This window comes from Ranitomeya imitator, chromosome 1 (genome assembly GCF_032444005.1).
Source record: "Ranitomeya imitator isolate aRanImi1 chromosome 1, aRanImi1.pri, whole genome shotgun sequence".
Taxonomy (NCBI): domain Eukaryota; kingdom Metazoa; phylum Chordata; class Amphibia; order Anura; family Dendrobatidae; genus Ranitomeya; species Ranitomeya imitator.
Genome location: NC_091282.1, coordinates 836,408,057 through 836,429,147, shown reverse-complemented (window position 1 = coordinate 836,429,147; position 21,091 = coordinate 836,408,057). Strand labels below are relative to the sequence as shown.

The 21,091-nt window shown below is 47.8% G+C and overlaps 1 protein-coding gene across 1 annotated transcript in view; it reads left to right on the top strand.

Moving 5' to 3' along the window:
* ATP8B3 (ATPase phospholipid transporting 8B3) overlaps window positions 1–21,091 on the top strand; it is a 652,733-nt gene that overhangs the window by 157,440 nt on the left and 474,202 nt on the right. The window contains exon 6 of the mRNA XM_069740644.1: window positions 7,242–7,314. Within this exon, the coding sequence (XP_069596745.1) occupies window positions 7,242–7,314 (73 nt within the window). The remainder of the gene's footprint in view (window positions 1–7,241; window positions 7,315–21,091) is intronic.

Here is a 21,091-nt window from a genome sequence, read left to right as displayed (position 1 = left end):
AGGGCTATGGTCAGGAGGATAATTCCTGGGTGGTCGCCTCTGATGTTCATGCGGCCGATTTAGTTCGTGCCTTTCATGCCGCTCATCCTGATCGCCCTGGTGGTCGTGGTGAGGGTTCGGTGACCCCTCACTAAGGGGGGGGTACTGTTGTGAATTTGCTTTTTGGCTCCCTCTAGTGGTTACTAGTTTTTTGACTCTGGTTTTTCTGTCTTTCCTTTTATCCGCACCTGGGTCGTTAGTTAGGGGCGTTGCTTTATAAGCTCCCTGGACACTCAGTTCTATGCCTGGCAACGTAGTTATCAGAGCTAATCTGCTGTGCTCTTGTCTACTGATCCTGGTCCGGTTATTCAGCTAAGTCATTTACTTTGCTTTTTGCTATTTGTTTTTGGTTTTGTATTTTTGTCCAGCTTGTTCCTAATCTGTATCCTGACTTTTGCTGGAAGCTCTAGGGCGCTGGTGTTCTCCCCCCGGACCGTTAGACGGTTCGGGGGTTCTTGAATTTCCAGTGTGGATTTTTGATAGGGTTTTTTGTTGACCATATAAGTTACCTTTCTATATTCTGCTATTAGTTAGCGGGCCTCTCTGTGCTAAACCTGGTTCATTTCTGTGTTTGTCATTTCCTCTTACCTCACCGTTATTATTTGTGGGGGGCTTCTATCCTGCTTTGGGGTCCCTTTCTCTGGAGGCAAGAGAGGTCTTTGTTTTCCTCTACTAGGGGTATTTAGATTCTCGGCTGGCGCGAGTCATCTAGGATCAACGTAGGTATGACCCCCGGCTACTTCTAGTGTTGGCGTTAGGAGTAGATATATGGTCAACCCAGTTACCACTGCCCTATGAGCTGGATTTTTGTATCTTGCAGACTTCCACGTTCCTCTGAGACCCTCGCCATTGGGGTCATAACAGACACCCAATTACTTAATCAGGCAGAGGAGTGGCAAATTCCTGCGAGATCCAGGCCTGGTTCATTTTCAGGAAAGTAAGCCGGTCAACGTTATCGGAGGATAGTCGCATGCGACGGTCTGTTAGTACACCACCTGCGGCACTAAAGACACATTCCGATAAGACACTAGCCGCAGGGCAAGCCAGCACCTCCAATGCATACTGGCTTAGCTCTGGCCATGTATCCAGCTTAGAGACCCAAAACTTGAATGGGGAAGAGCCGTCTGGGAGTACAGTAAGAGGGCAAGCCATGTAGTCTGTCACCATCTGACGGAACCGTTGCCTCCTGCTGACTGGAGCCGCCGGTGATGGTGTAGACATTTGGGGCGGGCACACAAAAGTTTGCCACAGTTGTGCCATACTGGGCTTGCCTTGGGCAGAGGCACTGCTTCTGCTCCCTCTTTGTGCAGAGCCTCCCCCACTGCCTCGACGCACTGAGCTGCTTTGTAAAGCACTAGCAGCACTCCTCTCAGTTGGACTGGAGAAGATGATGGAATTCACCAGTGTGTCGTGGTACTCCCGCAATTTACGCTCCCGGGTCAACGCTGGGATGAGGTTTTGGACGTTGTCCCGGTAGCGAGGATCGAGGAGGGTGAACACCCAATAATCAGGCATGTTGAGAATGTGGTTGATGCAGCGGTCGTTTCTCAGGTACTGCAGCATGAAATCCACCATGTGCTGCAGACTGCCAACTGGCCCAGAAACGCTGTCCCCTGCTTGAGACATGATCTCTGCCCGCTCGTCATCACCCCACCCTCGCTGTACACACTGACCACTGGACAATTGTGTCACTCCCTCCTCTGGACGGAGCTCTTCCTCCTCCATTGACTCCTCCTCATCCTCCTCACAAAGTGGCCCCTGCGTACCCCTTTGTGAGGAACCACGTGGCGCTGACTCTCCAGAAGCTGATGGAAAAGGTGACTCCTCATCCTCCACCTCTTCCACAACATCATCCCTTAACGCTTGCAAAGTTTGCTGAAGCAGGCAGATAAGGGGGACAGTCATGCTGACTAGTGCATCATCTGCACTTGCCATCCGCGTGGAATAATCAAAAGGACGCAAAACCTGGCAGACGTCCTTCATAGTGGCCCACTCTGTGGTTGTGAAGTCAGATCGGTGCTGACTGCGACTTTTTAGCACCTGATGCAGCTGGTACTCCATTACTGCTTGCTGCTGCTCACACAACCGCTCCAACATATGTAACGTGGAATTCCACCTGGTAGGTAGGTCACATATGATGCGGTGTTCCGGAAGGCGGAATCGGCGCTGCAGAGCAGCAATGCGGGATCTTGCCAAGCTGGAATGCCGCAAGTGAGCACACTCTAGGCGGACCTTGTGCAGCAGTGCATCAAGATCCGGATAGTCCCTCAGAAAACTCTGCACAACCAAATTGAGGACATGTGCCAGACATGGGATGTGAGTGAGGTTGCCAAGGGCCAAAGCTGCCACCAGATTTCGGCCATTGTCACACACTAGCATGCCTGGCTGGAGATTCGCTGGCACAAACCACACATCGCTCTCCTGCTTTATGGCATTCCAGAGCTCCTGCACTGTGTGGCTTCGATTCCCCAATGAAACTAGTTTCAAGACGGCCTGTTGACGTTTGGCCACGGCTGTGCTCATGTCGGTCATAGGTAAACGTTCACGGGTCCATGTGGAGGTGGACTGTGACGGCTCCTGCAGCGATGATTCTGAGGAACTTGTGTATGAGGAGGAGTCAATGCGTACAGACTGGATTCCTGCAATCCTTGGAGTGGGCAGGACACGTCCTGCGCCACTCGCACGATCTGTACCGGGCTCAACAACATTAACCCAATGGGCAGTGAGGGAAATGTATCGCCCCTGTCCATGTTGACTGGTCCACGCATCGGTGGTGAGGTGGACCTTGCTACTGACGGCGTTCAGTAGCGCGTGTTTTATGTGTCCCTCCACATGCTTGTGCAGGGCAGGGACAGCTTGCCTGCTGAAGTAAAAGCGGCTGGGCACCTTGTACTGTGGGACTGCCAATGCCATCAAGTCACGGAAACTGTCAGTCTCCACCAGCCTGAATGAGAGCATTTCCAGGGACAGAAGTTTGGCAATGCCTGCATTCAGAGCCTGTGCTCGGGGGTGGTTGGCCGAGAATGCCCGCCTTTTCTCCCATGCCTGTACTACCGATGGCTGTAGAGTAGACTGGGAGTGTGAGGATGACTGGAAATGTGGTGCTGTGGGTGGAATTACACTAGGTCTCTGGACAACAGTGCCAGAGGTTCTTCCATGGTGATCCGGGGAGGACGCCAAACCAGCTGTGCGTGAGCTGGAGGAAGAGGCAACACGAGCTGAAGAGGTGGTAGCTGCCGCTGTTGGTTGGCCTAGGTCTTCAGTGTGTTTTTGTAACTCCACCGCGTGCCTGGTCCACACATGTTTCCACATATTTGTGATATTGAGGTTGCTGACACTTTTACCTCTTTTGACTTTCTGATGACACAGCTTGCATTTGACAAAACAAATGTCATCTGCAACTGTGTCAAAAAAGGACCAGGCACTGCAAGTCTTGGGAGCGCCCTTTTTGGCTTTTGAAAGAGACAGGCTCCTAACGGGTGCCAAAGTGGAGGCTACAGGCTCCGCAGTCTTCCCCCTCCCTCTCCCTCTTTGGCCCGTTAGGGGAATCTCTTCCTCTGAGCTGCTCCCACCACCTTCCTGTTCCTCACGCCACGATGGGTCAAGGACCTCATCATCTCCACTACCCTCTGCCACCAACTGCTCCTCCTGGGTAGTCTCGGCAGCACAGTATGCACCAAAAAGCGGCACCTGAGTTTCATCATCAGATGCGTACTGCGCTGTGGTCACCGCAGGCACTGACCCACCCGCCTCTTCAGAGTCAGAGAGACAAAGCTGTTGGGCATCACTGCACACTGCCTTTTCTTCCATTTCTCCAATACTGCTTGGCTGGCCCCCTGTTTCCAAGCCAAGAGATTCAGAGAACAGAAGTAGAGACGGCTCCTGTCCTGGGCTCTCTGACTGCCTGGCCAATTTGGCAGGTGGTGAAGAGACAGATGGCTGCTCTCCAGTGGTCTGTGCCTGAGAGGATGTGGCACTAATTGAAGTCGATGCTGATGAGTTAGCTGCCATCCATCCGACAACGGCTTCAATTTGATCTTCACGCAGCAGCGGTGCACGGCGCTCTCCGACAAAGCTGCGCATGAAGGACTGTTCCCTGCTGAAACTGAGTGATGACGAGTCACCGGTGCCCGCATCAGGCACAGAATCACCACGTCCTCTCCCTGCTCCTCTCCCTGCTCCGCGCCCACGCCCACGTGCCTTACTCCCTGCCCTCTTCATCTTGGTTGACAGATAAAGATAAGCAGAAAAGTTCTAAGGCCTTAGTGTGCTTATTCCTGAAATGCTCCTCCTAACAGGTGTAAGAAACACTAATGTTGTAAAGTGTGGACTAGACTTTATCATTTATAAAATGTGGCCTACACAAGTGTTAAGTGGTGTTTGGTGAACTTTCCTTTTTTTTTTCTGCAGATTGGACTACAGAGCGAGTTTAACTCACACGGGGACCGTGCAGACAGCCGTAAACGGCGCTGCAAGGCCCAAAAACCCTCCTCTAGGTTATCCTATGTAGTGTTTTTCCACTATTTAGCTGGAGACGGGTGGAAAGACACTAATAGGAAATTTTTTTTTAAATTTTCAACAGGCTGCACTATTTGAAAAAAAAGGACAAGTTATTCAACGGTATGAGGCAGTGACGAACCCTTAGCTGAATACAACGGGCTGTGGCTGCACACAGACTACAGGGCGAGCTGCGCTCACACGGAGACCGTGCAGACAGCCGTAAACGGCGCTGCAAGGCCCAAAAACCCTCCTCTAGGTTATCCTATGTAGTGTTTTTCCGCTATTTAGCTGGAGACGGGTGGAAAGACACTAATAGGAATTTTTTTTTTAAATTTTCAACAGGCTGCACTATTTGAAAAAAAGGACAAGTTATTCAACGGTATGAGGCAGTGACGAACCCTGAGCTGAATACAACGGGCTGTGGCTGCACACAGACTACAGGGCGAGCTGCGCTCGCACGGAGACCGTGCAGACAGCTGTAAACGGCGCTGCAAGGCCCAAAAACCCTCCTCTAGGTTATCCTATGTAGTGTTTTTCCACTATTTAGCTGGAGACGGGTGGAAAGACACTAATAGGAAATTTTTTTTTAAATTTTCAACAGGCTGCGCTATTTGAAAAAAAGGACAAGGTATTCAACGGTATGAGGCAGTGACGAACCCTGAGCTGAATCCAACCGGCTGTGGCTGCACACAGACTACAGGGCGAGCTGCGCTCACACGGAGACCATGCAGACAGCCGTAAACGGCGCTGCAAGGCCCAAAAACCCCCCTCTAGGTTATCCTATGTAGTGTTTTTCCACAATTTAGCTGGAGACGGGTGGAAAAACACTAATAGGAAATTTTAGAAAAAAATGTGCAGCAGGCTGCACTATGAGCAAAAAAGGACAATGGATAGAACTGTGTGAGGCAGTGTGAACCCCCCCTGAGCTGAATACAACCGGGTATATGGCTGCACACAGACTACATAGTGAGCTGCACACACACACACACACACACACAGAGAGACCTTGCAGAAAGCTGTTAAAACCGCTGCAAGGCAAGAGCAAGGTGAACAGTGAACAATACACAGCGTTTTGCTAAATTAGCCTTGGGAAAGCAAAATAAAGCAATTAGCTATCTCAACTGGCCCTCAGTTAGAACACAGCGTCCTGTCCCTAACTGAAATCACAGCAGAGTGAGCGCAAAATGGCGGCAGCGTTTTTTATAGTGCAGAGTGACATCATTTCAGCAGCCAATCACAGCCTTGCCAATACTTAGATGCCCACCATGCTAAACAGGATGTACCCACACTTCCATTCATTCCTCATTGGCTGCTGCATGCAGTTTGAATTCTGGGAACTTCCGATTCCGGTATCCGATACGCGGGAAGTATCGGAATTCGGTATCGGAATTCCGATACCGCAAGTATCGGCCGATACCCGATACTTGCGGTATCGGAATGCTCAACACTATTGAGAATCATAAGATGGTTGACATCAGCAAACAAAGAATCAATTAGGGTAATCTCGAAAAACAGAAGAGGCATAGAAATTTCTCTTTTTTTTTAAAAGCCATTCAAGTCTCAAAGGAATATATGACATCTAGTAAAGTACCTAAAATGCCAGAAATAAAAAATAATTGCCTCCGTTAAAACATCATTAATACAGAAAATGAAAGATTTTTGATTTCTATTAACAATTAAGCCAAATAAAGTTGGTTAGCTGAAGATCTGGGGATCAAAAAGTTGCCATTATATAGTTATGAAATGTTTGAATAAAGCCACTGTGTGCGCTCATTATCTTGCTTGCCCGTGCGGAGGGATTTCGCGGCCACTGTGCATGCCTCTTGACAAGAGCCATCGCAGCTTCCGTGTGCGCATTATCACAAGGGTTGCCATGCGTGCTTTCACGCATGATGGTAAGGGCTGCCGCGGCCACAGCGTTGTTTTGTCAGCACATGCAAAAGGTTTAAAGGGCCCGCTGCCATTTTGCAGTTCAGAGCTGCCAGCCTACAGGACATATGCCCGCCTCGGCAGATTACCAATCTGGGCCTGTGCATGGCTCATGCCTGACTGCTGTGCAATTACAAAATTTCTACTGCGGGTCAATTGATGCCACTTTTCCTTATGTCTGACCCCAATTTTTGGAAATGTTTTGACTCCAAGTTGGGTTAGCTTTCTGTCAACTACCTGTGTTACTATCCTTAAATGTTTCTAACAATAGTAGTCTATGAAACTGATATTTGTGCCACCTGAGTGTGGATGAGCAGAAAAAGCAGTTTGAGCTGTTGCATGAGGTATCAGGGCTCACAGCACAGCAGGCCTACACCTAATTTTTGGAAATGTTTGGACTCCAAGTTGGGTTTCCTTCATGTGTGTTACCCAAAATTGACAGGGCTCTCAGAGCCCCAGGCCTACAACAGTAAATAGTCCACCTGTTACTGATCAATGTTTAAGCTAGAATTGCTAGTCCAAGCCCTGTCAGGCCCTGTCATAAGTATAATGTAGATAACAGTAGTGTAGTTAAATTACCATATATTCAATGTTAGCATACTTCTTAGTGCTTACAGAGTGCTGCTGTATTCTTTTGTTTGTATAATATGCAGTCAAAGCTGCTTGCATCTGTTCACACTTGCTTTATTCTATTAGGAGGTGCTGGTTATTTTGTTTTTCCTTGTAGCTTACTTTTTCTTAACATATACATAAACATTTTTTTTAATCTTCAGCTTCCTATTGGAGAAATGGATGGACATCCAGGTTGGAGACGTTATTCGCCTACAAAAGGATGACTTTGTTCCTGTAAGTGACTCCACTAGGCACCGCACCCTGTTTGCAAGTGGATATGTAAACATGCATAATATATCAAACTTAGGGTCATTTCTTTTTTGTCTACTACCCATGAGAAGGGATATGTCCATAATCGTGTTGATTTCATAAAGCACAGAAACATTTACAAGTTATATGTGGAAAAGGAAAAAAAATCAGCTAAAATGTAGTTTTAGCTCCAAGTTTGTAATTTTCACAAGGGATAATAGGAGAAATTAACCCCATAATTTGTTTTAACAATTTCTCCTGAATGCAATGATAACCCATATGTGTTCAAAACCTGCTGTTTTAGCACATTGCAGGTCTCGGAAAGGAAAGAGTGCTATTTGATTTTTGGAGCGTAAATTTAGCTGGAATTGATTGTGAATGTCGCATTTGCAGGGCTCCTGACATGCCAAAACTGCAGAAACCTCCATAAATGACCCCATTTTTTTTAAACTAGACCCCTCCTTGAATGTATTGAGGATACCTCCTAGGTGTATTGAGCAAATAGATCCCACTGGTAATTTATAAAACTTTATAACGTTTAGATGTGAAAACAAAACAAAACAAAAAATCTAATTTTTTCAATAAAATTCTATTTTAGCACCAAATTTATAATTTCCATGAGAGGTAATGCGAGAAAATGGACTCCATAATTGTTATGAAATTTCTTCCGAATATGATACTCCATATGTGGTCAAAAACTAATGTTTGAGACATGACGTAAGGGGTACACGTGACTCATGACCACCTTTACTGACTTAAACGCCTAACCTTAATTACTTACTGTATCGGATCTCTCGTAAACTGCCTTATTGTAAGATCCCCTCCTGAATAACGACATTACACCAGATTTGGATTAAATCGCCACAGCAGCCTTTTATTAAACATAAATACAACATGTAAACAATATCCCCCCAGGGTGTGGTGGTCCTCGAAGCCTCAAAAATAACCTTGCAGAAATTCAAATTGTGTACCTTGGCCTCCAGGCTTAGTCTTGCCTCCAGCCGCTAAGCACCAGCTCGGAGGCAGATAATGACCAACCCGGCCAAACCAACCGATTACCAAATCCTTTATTCAGCCCCTCCACGGGCTGATCTACCACATCCACTCGCAATCCACTCCGGGGGAGTCCAGGACCACTAGGGGCCCCCTCCCCTAGAATCCGCCATTCCCCTCTTTCCACCAACTTTGAGGACCTCCCTCCCCCGCCTAACTGCTATGACAAAAATTTCTCCTTTCCCTTAAACAAAAACATAACCTTAAAATAAACGCGATTAAACAAAATCGAAACAAGAAAAAGGAAGGGTGGGTGGGGATTTCAGCCACCGCCGGACCAGCAGGTGAGCGTGGCAGTTGCTGAGGTGAAATTGTCGGTTTCTTATCCAAATCACCCCCTCAGTAAGCTCCCCCCGCTTGCTCCACCCTGCCTTATCCAAACCCCGCCCCCTGTCATGATTCCAATGGCAGGGAATCACAAAAGGACAAGCACCAACGAGCTCTAGGGTGATGGAACCTGAGCTGACCGCGACCCTAAACCTGAACACACAAATTACAATAGCCGGGGAACGTGCCTACGTTGATCCTAGATGTCTCGCACCAGCCGAAGATCTAACTTCCCCTATTAGAAGAAACACAGACCTCTCTTGCCTCCAGAGAAATACCCCACAGAAATAGCAGCCCCCCACATATAATGACGGTGAAATGAGAGGAAGGCACATACACAGTATGAAATCAGATTCAGCAAAATGAGGCCCGCTAAAACTAGATAGCAGAGGATACAAAAGTAAACTGCGCGGTCAGCAAAAAACCCTTCAAAAAACCATCCTGTAATTACTTGAACTCATGTTCCAACTCATGGAACATGAGGAGCAATTACAGCCCGCTAGAGCAACCAGCAGCAAAGAAACAATTATATGCAAGCTGGACAAGACAAAAATAAATCAAAACGTGGAACAAGAAAATAAAAAACTTAGCTTGTCCTGAAGATTACTGAAGCCAGAAGCTGAGGTAACAAAACACTCTGATAACCTTGATAGCCGGCGGGGAAATGACAAGAAAGCCCGGTTAAATAGGAAACTCCCAAATCCTAATAGAACAGGTGGACACCAGAGACAGCAGAACACAAATCACCCAGTACCATCAGTAACCACCAGAGGGAGCCCAAAAACAGAACTCACAACAGTACCCCCCCCTTGAGGAGGGGTCACCGAACCCTCACGAGAACCACCAGGGCGACCAGGATGAGCCCTATGAAAAGCGCGGACCAAATCATCAGCATGAACATCAGAGGCAACCACCCAAGAATTATCCTCCTGACCATAACCCTTCCACTTGACCAAATATTGGAGTTTCCGTCTGGAAACACGAGAATCCAAGATCTTCTCCACAACATACTCCAATTCTCCCTCCACCAGCACCGGAGCAGGAGGCTCAGGCGAAGGAACAACAGGTACCTCATACCTCCGCAACAGCGACCGATGGAACACATTATGAATAGCAAACGATGCCGGGAGATCCAAACGAAACGACACAGGGTTAAGAATTTCCAAGATCCTATAAGGACCGATGAACCGAGGCTTGAACTTAGGAGAAGAGACCTTCATAGGAACAAAACGAGAAGACAACCACACCAAGTCCCCAACACGAAGTCGAGGACCCACGCGGCGACGGCGATTAGCAAACTGCTGAGCCTTCTCCTGGGACAACTTCAAATTGTCCACCACATGACTCCAAATCTGATGCAACCTATCCACCACCATGTCCACTCCAGGACAATCAGAAGGCTCCACCTGACCAGAGGAAAAACGAGGATGAAACCCCGAATTACAAAAGAAAGGAGAAACCAAGGTAGCAGAACTAGCCCGATTATTAAGGGCAAACTCGGCCAGCGGCAAAAAGGTAACCCAGTCATCCTGATCAGCAGAAACAAAACACCTCAAATAAGTTTCCAAGGTCTGATTAGTTCGCTCCGTCTGGCCATTCGTCTGAGGGTGGAATGCAGACGAAAAGGACAAATCAATGCCCATCTTAGCACAGAACGTCCGCCAAAATCTAGACACAAACTGGGATCCCCTGTCAGAAACGATGTTCTCCGGAATCCCATGCAAACGAGCCACGTTCTGGAAAAACAGAGGGACCAACTCCGAGGAGGAAGGCAACTTAGGCAAGGGTACAAGATGAACCATTTTAGAAAAGCGGTCACACACAACCCAGATGACGGACATTTTTTGAGAGACAGGGAGATCCGAAATAAAGTCCATGGAAATGTGCGTCCAAGGCCTCTTCGGGATAGGCAAAGGTGACAACAATCCACTGGTTCGAGAACAGCAAGGCTTAGCCCGAGCACAAACCTCACAAGACTGCACAAAAGAACGCACATCCCTAGACAAGGAAGGCCACCAAAAAGACCTGGCCACCAAGTCTCTAGTACCAAATATTCCAGGATGACCTGCCAACGCAGAAGAATGGACCTCAGAGATGACTCTACTGGTCCAGCTATCCGGAACAAACAGTCTCTCAGGCGGACAACGATCAGGTTTACCCGCCTGAAACTCCTGCAAAGCACGTCGCAAGTCTGGGAATACGGCCGACAAAATCACCCCATCCCTAAGGATACCAGTGGGCTCAGAATTTCCAGGGGAGTCAGGCACAAAACTCCTAGAAAGAGCATCCGCCTTCACATTCTTTGAACCTGGCAGGTATGAAACCACAAAATTGAAATGAGAGAAAAACAGTGACCAACGAGCCTGTCTAGGATTCAGACGCCTGTCAGACTCAAGGTAAATCAGATTTTTGTGATCAGTCAAGACCACCACACGATGTCTAGCACCCTCCAGCCAATGACGCCACTCCTCAAATGCCCACTTCATGGCCAAAAGTTCCCGATTACCCACATCATAATTCCGCTCAGCGGGCGAAAATTTTCTAGAAAAGAACGGACATGGCTTCATCACCGAGCAATCGGAGCTTCTCTGTGACAAAACCGCCCCCGCTCCAATCTCGGAAGCATCAACCTCAACTTGGAAAGGAAGCGAAACATCAGGCTGACGCAACACAGGAGCAGAAGAAAACCGGCGTTTAAGTTCCTGAAAGGCCTCCACAGCCGCAGGAGACCAATCAGCAACATCAGCACCCTTCTTAGTCAAATCCGTCAAAGGCTTAACAACACTAGAAAAATTAGTTATAAAACGACGATAGAAATTAGCAAAGCCCAAGAACTTCTGCAAACTCTTAAGAGATGCAGGCTGCGTCCAGTCACAAATAGCCCGAACCTTGACGGGATCCATCTCAATAGTAGAAGGGGAAAAAATATACCCCAAGAAAGAAATCTTCTGGACTCCAAAGAGACACTTTGAGCCCTTTACAAACAAGGAATTAGCCCACAGGACCTGAAACACCTTCCTGACCTGCTGAACATGAGACTCCCAGTCATCAGAAAAAAACAAAATATCATCCAAATACACAATCATAAATTTATCCAGATATTCACGGAAAATATCGTGCATAAAGGACTGGAAGACTGAAGGAGCATTAGAAAGTCCGAAAGGCATTACCAAATACTCAAAATGGCCCTCAGGCGTATTAAATGCGGTTTTCCACTCATCACCTTGCTTTATTCGTATAAGATTATACGCACCCCGGAGATCAATCTTAGTGAACCATTTAGCCCCCTTAATGCGAGCAAACAAATCAGTCAACAAAGGCAAAGGATACTGATATTTTACGGTAATCTTATTCAAAAGATGATAATCTATACAAGGTCTCAAGGACCCATCTTTCTTGGCCACGAAAAAAAAACCTGCTCCCAAAGGGGACGAAGATGGACGGATATGTCCCTTTTCCAAGGACTCCTTAACATAATCCCGCATAGCAGTATGCTCTGGCACTGACAGATTGAACAAACGACCTTTAGGAAATTTACTACCAGGAATTAAATCTATAGCACAATCGCAATCCCTGTGAGGAGGAAGCGAACTGAGCTTAGGCTCCTCAAAAACATCCCGATAATCCGACAAAAATACAGGAACCTCAGAAGGAGTAGATGAAGCGATAGAAATCGGAGGTGCATCATCATGAACCCCCTGACATCCCCAGCTTAACACAGACATTGTTTTCCAGTCAAGGACTGGATTATGAGTTTGTAACCATGGCAGACGAAGTACTAGAACATCATGTAAATTATACAACACCAGGAAGCGAATCACCTCCTGATGAACGGGAGTCATACGCATGGACACTTGTAGAGTTGAGCGACCTTGACCTTTTTAGAGTCGAGCCGGGTTTCGCGAAACCCGACTATCTCAAAAGTCGGGTCGAGTGAAATCGGCCGATTATGACGTAAAGTCGGGATCGACCGAAACACGAAACCCAATGCAAGTCAATGGGGCAGCATAGTCGGCAGTGAGTGGGGGCCAGGAAAACACCTAGAGTGCCCATTTTAATGTCAAAACCATCCATTCTTCTTAATGAAGCTTGTCAAGCGTAATTTACCTTATAATAATTGGAAGGCATTTGAAATTGGGGGTCATTTGGCTAAAGTTTTGTGGGGTAGGGCTGGTTCAAGTAATTAGTGGGCCCAGGAAATCTGGACCACGTCACGGCAGTGGAGCAGGGAGAGGTAAGTATTTCAACTTTGCAAGTGCTGTGATCCTGAGCAAGCAGGGGGGGCCCACTTGTTGGCATTGGCACTGGCACAGGGCCCCTCAAAGTACAGCGGTGTGTTTGCACGGCGGGGGCGCCTCCCACCGGCAGCAACACTTTTGCGTACTATGAGAGGCCCTGTGCCAGTGACGTCGCCAACTAGTATTCCTCCCCCCACCTGATGAAGGAACCTGCACTTTCATCTGCACCTTCCTCTTTGTCCCCGTGTAAGGTGGTATGGTATGCGGGAAGAGGAACCTGACTTTCAGCAGGGTCACAATGTTGTTGTGTAGCATGCGCGGGGAATGTTGCGTTATGGGTCAATGTACCAGCAGACTCATCTATCACTGGCTGGGCAATGGGCACGATGAAGTGGAAACACAGATATAGGCCCAAAGAATAAAGTGGGCTAAATGTAGTTCAAAATTGGTAACACAGGAATAACCAGGGGGCATTGCAGTGGAGGACAACTGGAATGAGAGGCTGACACAGAGAGTAGGGCCAAATCAGTAAGTAGTCGAAATGCAGTTCAAAATTGGCAACCGTAGTAAACAGGCGGCACAGCTTTGTTCAGTGGAGGAGAACAGCAAGGAGTGGCAGACACCGATAGTAGGCCCCAACCCAACTAGTAGGCCAAATGCAGTCTAACATTAACAACTACTTAACGAGAGCCTGAAAATGGAATTTCAGGACAGGAAACCAGGAGAACAGCAAGGAGTGGCAGACACCGATAGTAGGCCCCAAACCAACTAGTACGCCAAATGCAGTTGTTCCATTTAACCACAATTTAATGAGAGCCTGAAGATAGAAGCTCAGGAAAGGCAACCTGGGGAACACCTTGGAGTGTAACACACCATCTCTCTCCACCCCATACCCATTTTGTAGGCCTAATGCAGTGTACTTTTCTACAACTACTAAACGAGAGTCGGAAGACCGAAGCAATGGCAAGGAAACCTGGGGAACACCTTGGAGTGTAACACACCATCTCTCTCCACCCCATACCCAATTTGTAGGCCTAATGCAGTGTAGTTTCCAAGAACTACTAAACGAGAGCCGGAAGATCGAAGCTCAGGAAAGGCAACCTGGGGAACACCTTGGAGTGTAACACACCATCTCTCTCCACCCCATACCCATTTTTTAGGCCTAATGCAGTGTACTTTTCTACAACTACTAAACGAGAGTCGGAAGACCGAAGCAATGGCAAGGAAACCTGGGGAACACCTTGGAGTGTAACACACCATCTCTCTCCACCCCATACCCAATTTGTAGGCCTAATGCAGTGTAGTTTCCAAGAACTACTAAACGAGAGCCGGAAGATCGAAGCTCAGGAAAGGCAACCTGGGGAACACCTTGGAGTGTAACACACCATCTCTCTCCACCCCATACCCAATTTGTAGGCCTAATGCAGTGTAGTTTCCAAGAACTACTAAACGAGAGCCGGAAGATCGAAGCTCAGGAAAGGCAACCTGGGGAACACCTTGGAGTGTAACACACCCTCTCTCTACACCCCATACCCAATTTGAAGGCCTAATGCAGTGTAGTTTCCAAGAACTACTAAACGAGAGCCGGAAGATCGAAGCTCAGGAAAGGCAACCTGGGGAACACCTTGGAGTGTAACACACCCTCTCTCTACACCCCATACCCAATTTGAAGGCCTAATGCAGCGTAGTTTCCAACAACTACTAAACGAGAGCTGGAAGATCGAAGCTCAGGAAAGGCAACCTGGGGAACACCTTGGAGTGTAACAAACCCTCTCTCTACACCCCATACCCAATTTGTAGGCCTAATGCAGCGTAGTTTCCGACAACTACTAAACGAGAGCATGAAGATCGAAGCTCAGGAAAGGCAACCTGGGGAACACCTTGGAGTGTAACACACCCTCTCTCTACACCCCATACCCAATTTGAAGGCCTAATGCAGTGTAGTTTCCAAGAACTACTAAACGAGAGCCGGAAGATCGAAGCTCAGGAATGGCAACCTGGGGAACACCTTGGAGTGGAACACACCATCTCTCTACACCCCATACCCAATTTGAAGGCCTAATGCAGCGTAGTTTCCAACAACTACTAAACGAGAGCCGGAAGATCGAAGCTCAGGAAAGGCAACCTGGGGAACACCTTGGAGTGTAACACAACGTCTCTCTACACCACGGAAGGGCTGATTCTTAGGAAGGAAGGCTGTTGGAAATAAGCATTGCGCGTCCGAGGGTGATTATATTCTTATTAGGTATATACTCACCCTCGGACGCGCCCTGCTTCTTTATTTGGAATGAATGTTTATTTGCAATGTGGTGTTGACTTTCTCTATTATTTTGGTAATTAATGATTTTATTATTTTCATTGTTTTGCATCTTCTCGGCAATAATATAAAGAAGACGCGACAGGACAACACTCGGTGGATGCCATATGTGTGTTTTCAATTTAAAAAACCTTTCAGTTAACTACTTGCAGGAGAAAGTAATTGTAGCTGGTGGCCATTTTTAGTACTGTACCAGATTTTAGTTGTGTGTTTGTTTTTAATGTTAAAATGTCTGCATTTGATATCTCACCAGTATTTTCTTTTTTATAAGCAAAATACTTTTTTTTTTATTTTATGATGTTGGTTCAAGGGGTACACGGGCAGCAGTAGACAGGTCAGTGGAGGCCTAGTGGAAGGAGGGACCGCAGACAGGCTTCGAAGCCCTAACATAATAAATTGGGCTGCCTGTAGGCAATTTAAAATTGGTTCCAGGGGAACACGGGCAGCAGTAGACAGGTCAGTGGAGGCCTAGAGGAAGGAGGGACCGCAGATGCGCCAATGTTTCCCCCATACCAAATTTGTAGGCCTAATGCAGTGTAGTTTCCAACAACTACTAAACGAGAGCCGGAATATCGAAGCTCAGGAAAGGCAACCTGGGGAACACCTTGGAGTGTAACACACCCTCTCTCTACACCCCATACCCAATTTGAAGGCCTAATGCAGCGTAGTTTCCAACAACTACTAAACGAGAGCCGGAAGATCGAAGCTCAGGAAAGGCAACCTGGGGAACACCTTGGAGTGTAACAAACCCTCTCTCTACACCCCATACCCAATTTGTAGGCCTAATGCAGCGTAGTTTCCGACAACTACTAAACGAGAGCATGAAGATCGAAGCTCAGGAAAGGCAACCTGGGGAACACCTTGGAGTGTAACACACCCTCTCTCTACACCCCATACCCAATTTGAAGGCCTAATGCAGTGTATTTTCCAAGAACTACTAAACGAGAGCCGGAAGATCGAAGCTCAGGAAAGGCAACCTGGGGAACACCTTGGAGTGGAACACACCATCTCTCTACACCCCATACCCAATTTGAAGGCCTAATGCAGCGTAGTTTCCAACAACTACTAAACGAGAGCCGGAAGATCTAAGCTCAGGAAAGGCAACCTGGGGAACACCTTGGAGTGTAACACAACGTCTCTCTACACCACGGAAGGGCTGATTCTTAGGAAGGAAGGCTGTTGGAAATAAGCATTGCGCGTCCGAGGGTGATTATATTCTTATTAGGTATATACTCACCCTCGGACGCGCCCTGCTTCTTTATTTGGAATGAATGTTTATTTGCAATGTGGTGTTGACTTTCTCTATTATTTTGGTAATTAATGATTTTATTATTTTCATTGTTTTGCATCTTCTCGGCAATAATATAAAGAAGACGCGACAGGACAACACTCGGTGGATGCCATATGTGTGTTTTCAATTTAAAAAACCTTTCAGTTAACTACTTGCAGGAGAAAGTAATTGTAGCTGGTGGCCATTTTTAGTACTGTACCAGATTTTAGTTGTGTGTTTGTTTTTAATGTTAAAATGTCTGCATTTGATATCTCTCCAGTATTTTCTTTTTTGTAAGCAAAATACTTATTTTTATATTTTCTGATGTTGGTTCCAGGGGTACACGGGCAGCAGTGCCCTGGTCAGTGTAGTAGTAGTTGAAAGAATGGACCGCAGACAGGCATCGAAGGCCTAAAATAAAAAAATTGGGCTGGCTGTAGGCAATTTTAAATTGGTTCCAGGGGTACACGGGCAGCAGTGGTGTGGTCAGTGGAGGCCTAGTGGAAGGAGTGACCGCAAACAGGCATCGAAGGCCTAAAATAATAACACATGGCTGTAGGCAATTTTAAATTGGTTCCAGGGGTACACGGGCAGCAGTGGTGTGGTCAGTGGAGGCCTAGTGGAAGGTGTGACCGCAGACAGGCATCGAAGGCCTAAAATAATAACACATGGCTGTAGGCAATTTTAAATTGGTTCCAGGGGTACACGGGCAGCAGTGACCTGGTCAGTGTAGTAGTAGTTGAAAGAATGGACCGCAGACAGGCATCGAAGGCCTAAAATAAAAAAATTGGGCTGGCTGTAGGCAATTTTAAATTGGTTCCAGGGGTACACGGGCAGCAGTGGTGTGGTCAGTGGAGGCCTAGTGGAAGGAGTGACCGCAGACAGGCATCGAAGGCCTAAAATAATAACACATGGCTGTAGGCAATTTTAAATTGGTTCCAGGGGTACACGGGCAGCAGTGGTGTGGTCAGTGGAGGCCTAGTGGAAGGAGTGACCGCAGACAGGCATCGAAGGCCTAAAATAATAACACATGGCTGTAGGCAATTTTAAATTGGTTCCAGGGGTACACGGGCAGCAGTGACCTGGTCAGTGTAGTAGTAGTTGAAAGAATGGACCGCAGACAGGCATCGAAGGCCTAAAATAAAAAAAATTGGGCTGGCTGTAGGCAATTTTAAATTGGTTCCAGGGGTACACGGGCAGCAGTGGTGTGGTCAGTGGAGGCCTAGTGGAAGGAGTGACCGCAGACAGGCATCGAAGGCCTAAAATAATAACACATGGCTGTAGGCAATTTTAAATTGGTTCCAGGGGTACACGGGCAGCAGTGCCCTGGTCAGTGTAGTAGTAGTTGAAAGAATGGACCGCAGACAGGCATCGAAGGCCTAAAATAATAACACATGGCTGTAGGCAATTTTAAATTGGTTCCAGGGGTACACGGACAGCAGTGGTGTGGTCAGTGGAGGCCTAGTGGAAGGAGTGACCGCAGACAGGCATCGAAGGCCTAAAATAATAACACATGGCTGTAGGCAATTTTAAATTGGTTCCAGGGGTACACGGGCAGCAGTGGTGTGGTCAGTGGAGGCCTAGTGGAAGGAGTGACCACAGACAGGCATCGAAGGCCTAAAATAATAACACATGGCTGTAGGCAATTTTAAATTGGTTCCAGGGGTACACGGGCAGCAGTGGTGTGGTCAGTGGAGGCCTAGTGGAAGGAGTGACCACAGACAGGCATCGAAGGCCTAACATAACAAAAATGTCAATACAATGGTATTGTCAGTGGCAGGCATTGAAGGATGTCAGCGCATAGACTAAACATTGGTGGAGCTGTGAGATAATTTTGCAAGTGGTAGAGCACTGTTTGAGCTGGGGTGGGGGGAAACTGTCTTGTGGCCGGCGGTACAGGCCCAGGGCCCCTCATATTACAACGGTGTGTCTGACGTTGGGTGCACACCACCACCGCCAGAGACACTTTATTGTACTAGGAGGGACCCAGTGGCAGTGCCGTCGACCAAAAGCGGGCTCACCCACCTCTTCAGACAAACTGCACTCTCACGGGTGCTGTCGCCAAGTGTCGATACCACGGCCCCGTGTGGGGAGTTTGGCCATTTAGTGAGGTGTAAACATGTCGTATGCTGGACAATCAGGTGCTGAAAATTACGAGATTGGAAAAGGCATTCAGAATAGTCCACAGGCAAGACCTTTTCATAGGAAAGCTAGGTGTCAGCCGGGCAAGGTGGGGCAAAAGATTTCGAAATCCAGTTGTGGTTCATTTTAATGAAGGTTAGATCATCTACATTTTGGGTAGCCAGACGAGTCCTTTTTTCTGTTAGTATTGAACCTGCAGCACTGAATACTCTTTCTGATAGGACACTAGCTGCCGGGCAAGCAAGCTCCTGCAATGCATATTCTGCCAATTCTGGCCAGGTGTCTAATTTTGATGCCCAGTAATCAAATGGGAATGACGGTTGAGGGAGAACATCGATAAGGGATGAAAAATAGTTTGTAACCATACTGGACAAATGTTGTCTCCTGTCACTTTGAATTGATGCTGCAGTACCTGTCCTGTCTGCGGTCATAGCAAAATCACTCCACAACCTGGTCAGAAAACCCCTCTGGCCAACGCCACTTCTGATTTCTGCCCCTCTAACTCCTCTGGTCTGCTGGCCCCTGCAGCTCGTGTGAGAACGATCACGGGCGCTGTGTGCAGAGAATGCCAGAAGCAAACGGTCAACAAGAGTTGATTGTTTGGTTGCTAATATTAGTTCCAAGTTCTCATGTGGCATTATATTTTGCAATTTGCCTTTATAGCGAGGATCAAGGAGGCAGGCCAACCAGTAATCGTCATCATTCATCATTTTAGTTATGCGTGTGTCCCTTTTGAGGATACGTAAGGCATAATCCGCCATGTGGGCCAAAGTTCCAGTTCTCAAATCTGCGGTTGTGCTTGGTTGAGGGGCAGTTTCAGGCAAATCCACGTCACTTGTGTCCCTCAAAAAACCAGAACCCGGCCTTGCCGCGCCACCAATTTCCAGTGGCCCCGGAAAAGCTTCCTCATTAAAAATATAATCATCCCCATCATCCTCCTCGTCCTCCTCCTCCTCTTCGCCCGCTACCTCGTCCTGTACACTGCCCTGGCCAGACAATGGCTGACTGTCATCAAGGCTTTCCTCTTCCTCAGCTACAGACGCCTGATCCTTTATGTGCGTCAAACTTTGCATCAGCAGACGCATTAGGGGGATGCTCATGCTTATTATGGCGTTGTCTGCACTAACCAGCCGTGTGCATTCCTCAAAACACTGAAGGACTTGACACATGTCTTGAATCTTCGACCACTGCACACCTGACAACTCCATGTCTGCCATCCTACTGCCTGCTCGTGTATGTGTATCCTCCCACAAAAACATAACAGCCCGCCTCTGTTCACACAGTCTCTGAAGCATGTGCAGTGTTGAGTTCCACCTTGTTGCAACGTCTATGATTAGGCGATGCTGGGGAAGGTTCAAAGAACGCTGGTAGGTCTGCATACGGCTGGAGTGTACGGGCGAACGGCGGATATGTGAGCAAAGTCCACGCACTTTGAGGAGCAGGTCGGATAACCCCGGATAACTTTTCAGGAAGCACTGCACCACCAGGTTTAAGGTGTGAGCCAGGCAAGGAATGTGTTTCAGTTGGGAAAGGGAGATGGCAGCCATGAAATTCCTTCCGTTATCACTCACTACCTTGCCTGCCTCAAGATCTACAGTGCCCAGCCACGACTGCGTTTCTTTCTGCAAGAACTCGGACAGAACTTCCGCGGTGTGTCTGTTGTCGCCCAAACACTTCATAGCCAATACAGCCTGCTGACGTTTGCCAGTAGCTGCCCCATAATGGGAGACCTGGTGTGCAACAGTGGCAGCTGCGGATGGAGTGGTTGTGCGACTGCGGTCTGTGGACGAGCTCTCGCTTCTGCAGGAGGACGAAGAGGAGGAGGAGGGGGTGCGAATGGCTACAGCCAATTGTTTCCTAGACCGTGGGCTAGGCAGAACTGTCCCAAACTTGCTGTCCCCTGTGGACCCTGCATCCACCACATTTACCCAGTGTGCCGTGATGGACACGTAACGTCCCTGGCCATGCCTACTGGTCCATGCATCTGTTGTCAGGTGCACCTTTGTGCTCACAGATTGCCTGAGTGCATGGACGATGCGCTCTTTAACATGCTGGTGGAGGGCTGGGATGGCTTTTCTGGAAAAAAAGTGTTGACTGGGTAGCTCGTAGCGTGGTACAGCGTAGTCCATCAGGGCTTTGAAAGCTTCGCTTTCAACTAACCGGTAGGGCATCATCTCTAACGAGATTAGTCTAGCTATGTGTGCGTTCAAACCCTGTGTACGCGGATGCGAGGCTAAGTACTTCCTTTTTCTAACCATAGTCTCATGTAGGGTGAGCTGGACTGGAGAGCTGGAGATCGTGGAACTAGCGGGGGTGCCGGTGGACATGGCAGACTGAGAGACGGTGGGAGATGGTATTGTTGCCACCGGTGCCCTAGATGCAGTGTTTCCTACTACGAAACTGGTGATTCCCTGA